The 4,480-nt window shown below is 41.2% G+C and overlaps 1 protein-coding gene across 1 annotated transcript; it reads left to right on the forward strand.

The window, feature by feature from the left end:
• Positions 1-6: 6 nt before the first annotated feature.
• On the forward strand, positions 7-3,394 carry LOC310890948 (ubiquinone biosynthesis O-methyltransferase, mitochondrial-like). Its single transcript, XM_083853267.1, has 3 exons — positions 7-114; positions 1,301-1,460; positions 3,112-3,394. The coding sequence occupies exons 1-3, from the start codon at positions 22-24 to the stop codon at positions 3,306-3,308; spliced, it is 450 nt and encodes a 149-aa protein (XP_083709393.1). The 5' UTR covers positions 7-21; the 3' UTR covers positions 3,309-3,394.
• The last annotated feature ends 1,086 nt before the right edge of the window (positions 3,395-4,480 follow it).

Raw genomic sequence — 4,480 nt, forward strand, 5'->3', positions numbered from 1 at the left:
GAGGAGATTGTGGAAGAGTCTATGGAAACGTTTGATGTAATTGTAGCTTCAGAAGTAGTGGAGCATGTGGCTGACCTTGAAATGTTTATCAAGTGTTGCTCCCAGGTGTTAAAGGTAAGAGAGTTCTTGCTTTCATTATTGGGAATATTTATTCTCTTTTATTATCAAGGCTTTAACTTGAAGCTATGTGAAAGCACCGACATCTGCATTCATTCACCCTGAAGTGCCTGAGGTCTGAATCATGCTCTGTAGGTGCCTCCTGTTCTCCTTGATAATGCCAGTACATCTTCCCGACTTTGGGAACCTGAAGTGGGAAGAAACTTGTTTCCCCAGCTCTGCCTTAAAAAGTGTTAATGACATTGCCTAGTGTTGAAATGTTGCTTTGCATCAAGACCTTAATAAATCCGCATGCATCTGATTTCATCTAGGTAAGAGGAAATATGGCAGTGCTGCTGGTGATCAGTGACTATGGCTCGGACTGCATTTAAAATTACTGTAATAACATTTCTGATTCAGGAGAAGCTCCTGGATTGCTTATAAAGGGTCACAATTATGCTTAAGAATAGTCAGGTGTTGTTTTATTCCTTCTGATATAATTTAATTTGCAAAGAACGATGGTAGGTCCAGTACACAAGCAGCATCTCTCTAATCTCTCGATGCATCTTTCTGGTCATCAGAAAGAGTATAGATTATTTGAACAAAACCCTTAACTAGTTTTCAGCCTTTTGGCAACATAGAAGTTATCCTTTATTTCTACCAAAAAGTCTCTTAAGTACTTAGAATTCATTTCTGGTTTTGTTTTTTGTCCCTGTAATCATAATAACAAACACTATGTTTGTTACAATCAGTCCTCAGTCTCATCAGTCCATCAGTCTCTCATAAGTTAAGCAGTGTTGCATGTTTTTGCATGTTTTACTTCAGTTTTAATTAAAAAATAAAACAAAATTATAATAGACATTGTAGAGGCCTTACACCTTTCTTTTATTAATTTCATGGGCAATATTATAAGTGACTGTTATTTTTTTATTTTTTATTTTTTTTTTGGCAAGGGAAAGGTTTACAGACCATCCAAGACTTCGGTTATGTTAACTTTTTGAGGACTACCAAGTGACACTCTTATATTCTGACTTTTTTATTGTATTTGTATGCTTGTAAATACCTGTCCTGGGATGAAATTAGTTCTTACTCTTGCTGCATATAGACTTGGAGATAGACAAGTGTTGTGTTTTAATGCAAGTAAACTTGCAATTTGTCTTCAATTAAATATTCTCCTAACTGAACATTTTAATATTTTAATTAGCCCGAAGGTTCTTTATTCATTACTACAATCAATAAAACACAGTTGTCCTATATCCTGGGAATTGTGGTCGCAGAGAAAATAGTAGGCATCATACCAGAAGGAACGCACGAGTGGGAGAAGTTTGTTCCCCCTGAAGAGCTGCAGCGCCTGCTGGAATCGCGTAAGTACCAGGCCAGGTGATGGGAACGCAGAGAGAGACTCAGGTGCTCACTGGAGAAATGGCAAGGGGATGAGATAGGTGGGGTGATTGCTACCAGCAACACACAGCTTTTCCTGCGAGTTGCAGTCTTATGTTAAGTATCACTTCTGGTTTAAAGGCACTGCTGCTTGCTGGCTTTTGCATAAAGTGAATAAATGAAATGGAGTCTTACAAATGCAGAGAATACTCAAAGTCACCATTACAGCTGCCCCGCTGTTTGATAGCCTAAGGGAAAAGGCCAAGCAAGGTTTTCCATCCTGTCCTGATGGCAGGATGTGTGCCCTGAAGTGCTTCATATCCTCCAGGTCTGGCTTCAGAAAATGACAGTATTGGCACTCCAGAGCTGCTCTGCTGCCACTGCTTTGTTTGTCATCTCCCTGTTGGGAGGAGGTGTTTTTATTTTTGGTTGCTGCTCCATGTTCTTGACTTTTACTATGTTACTAAAAGATTTCTTTAAGAATGTGAAGATGAAACCTACCACAAATTCATTAGTCAGTTGTTGACAAACTGTACCATGCTGATTTGAACAAATAATTGAATTTCTGTGGTTTGATTGCTTTTAAAATAGACAAAGCACTGAGCTGGGAAGAGTTTGCTCATTGCCCTCCTCTGCAGGTGTTTTAAAAACCTCTCACCCAATATTTCACTTTGCTTTAGTTCTCTGTAAAGAACCTGGAGTATGAGTTGAGTTATTCTCTCAGTAAGGATCATGACTAATACCTGTTCACATGCTGGTGGTTCTTACCATTCTCTCTTCAGAAGGAGAAGCAGGTGCAGTGGAGTGATTTGTTTTGATAGGGTGTTCGTTTGCTGCCTTGTCTCGTGCATCCCCCTGGGACGCAGCACAGTCATGCAGTGAACTGAGAGCTGCTCAGCAGGGAGTGCTAAATCCCTCTGCTTGTGTTGAGTCCTTGATTTTGTTCTTCTGCCTTTCCTGTATTTCCCATTCTAAAGGGAATCTGCAAAACCCTTCCAAAGACTTGCACACATTTTGATTTTGAAGTGTATGGTGTCGATCTGAAGAATGTGTCTGCCTACAGAAAACATTACTGTTCACCAAAACGTGGTGGTGTGAGACTGGGGTTCCTAGCAGGCCACTTTGCAGTAGCTCACCATGTAGCGTGGCAGTGGGATGTGGCCTGGCACAGGGCTCCTGCTGCTGCCACCAACAGCAAGGACCAGCTATCACCAGTGCTGCCAGTGGTGATGCTGCTATCACTGCTTCTGGTGGTATCTCAGAATCACAGAACCATCTAGGTTGGAAGAGACCTCCAAGATCACATAGTCCAACCTCTGCCCTAACACTAACAAGTCCTCCACTAAACCATATCGCTAAGCTCTACAACTAAATGTCTTTTAAAGACCCCCAGGGATGGTGACTCAACCACTTCCCTGGGCAGCCCATTCCAATGCCTAACAACCCTTTCAGTAAAGAAGTTCTTCCTAATATCCAACCTAAACCTCCCCTGGCGCAACTTTAAAAACAAGCTTGTGAAGCACTGTCCACAGCTCAGTGGAAGAATTTCAGACTTGCCTTTCTAAAGTGCTTTATGTGGTAGTGACCTAGAATATTTGAAAACCCCAGTTGCTGTATGCCTTCTTACTTTTCTAGATGGCTTCTCAGTTCAGGCTGTGAACGGGATGTTGTACAACCCCCTCACGGGGTTGTGGAGCTGGATGGAAAGCACAAGTATTAACTATGCGATGCACGCTGTGAAATCTGGTGCTGAGGGACGGTCAAGCCCAACAGAGTCTCTGTCAGAGATGGAAAGCGAGCAGCGCTCAGCCACAGCTGGCACCAGCGTGTGACCGTCTGAGATGCGTGCTGATGGACTGCCCCAGGAACAGAAAAGGTTTTACACAGATGGACATAATAAAGCCTTTTGTAACAACGAGCTTGCTGTTTGCATTAATAATGCTGACGCTATTTTGGCCAAATGTTTTCGGGCAGTCTCAGGAAAAAAACAAGCGCCCATTATCTCAGGAATCGTTTAAGATTGAAATGAGCAAAGCTTTTGAAGAATAAGTATTTTTATGAGAAAGTAGTTTCAAATTAATCTGTCAAGAGCCTCCCTCCAAGCTATTACGTGTGATGGTGTTTGTGTGTGATCTGAGGAAAACCCAGATCTCCAGAGAATGATAGCTTAAGTGTAGAGTGAGTTTGAAAACACAGTGTATGAGAATTGAAATGCTTTATGTATATCTGTTACACAACTGAGTCAGTTAAAATATACAAAACACTTCAAAAAACACAGACGCCACTCGTTTCCATATTATGCTTTCTCCCTGAGAGGGAAAAGATAAAGAGAGCAGCAAACCTTTTCTGTCGGGTCATGCTATTTCTGCAGTTGATGTGAGCTGACTGCAGTGGAAGAAGAATCTCCTAGCCCAGAATGCCTCGTTGTCAGAAGTCTTACCACCATAAAGGTGCTTCGTCTGTGCCTGTTGTTTCAACTTTCTTCTTCTACCTGAATAAAAGGAGCAACCAGAGCTTTATGCTTGAAAAATGACACATTAGCACTCTATCCTAGAGTTGCAATGCCATACCTAGTCAGATATTAAGTCCTGGTGCCAGGGTAAGGGAAAGTGTTAATCTGCTCTGAAATAGGACTTTCTAAATAAAATGTGTGTTTATGGTTGTATCTCTTTCCTTCTCTCTCGTTCTCTCAGCTTGTATGCAGGTAGAGAGGTGGGCTGGCCGTGCTTTTCTAACTTTCAGTTTGCAGGGATGAAAACTAAGCTTTTTTTCTGTTACTCAGGCATTCCTACTGTGGTAGAGGCTTGGTGGGCTAAATAACACGTCTGCATTATTGCTGTTTTGCTGCATGATACCTTGAAATCAATGTTTCATGATGGATCTGATGATGTACATAATGTAGTTAATTGATAATGTAAGTAATAGCATTCATAGATACAAATACTGAGAAGGATTCTCTAGCATGAACTTTTCTATGACAGTAAATTTTGTTTTGTAATACCTG

The sequence above is a fragment of the Anser anser genome, assembly GCF_964211835.1.
Source record: "Anser anser genome assembly, contig: HAP1_SCAFFOLD_755, whole genome shotgun sequence".
NCBI lineage: Eukaryota > Metazoa > Chordata > Aves > Anseriformes > Anatidae > Anser > Anser anser.

Bases quoted from the DNA above. Each gene is read 5' to 3' on its own strand.
- LOC310890948 (XM_083853267.1), top strand. From the start codon at position 22: ATGGAAACGTTTGATGTAATTGTAGCTTCAGAAGTAGTGGAGCATGTG. The intron at 115-1,300 runs GTAAGAGAGTTC...TATTTTAATTAG, and splicing joins GTTGCTCCCAGGTGTTAAAG to CCCGAAGGTTCTTTATTCAT. The intron at 1,461-3,111 runs GTAAGTACCAGG...TTACTTTTCTAG, and splicing joins GCAGCGCCTGCTGGAATCGC to ATGGCTTCTCAGTTCAGGCT.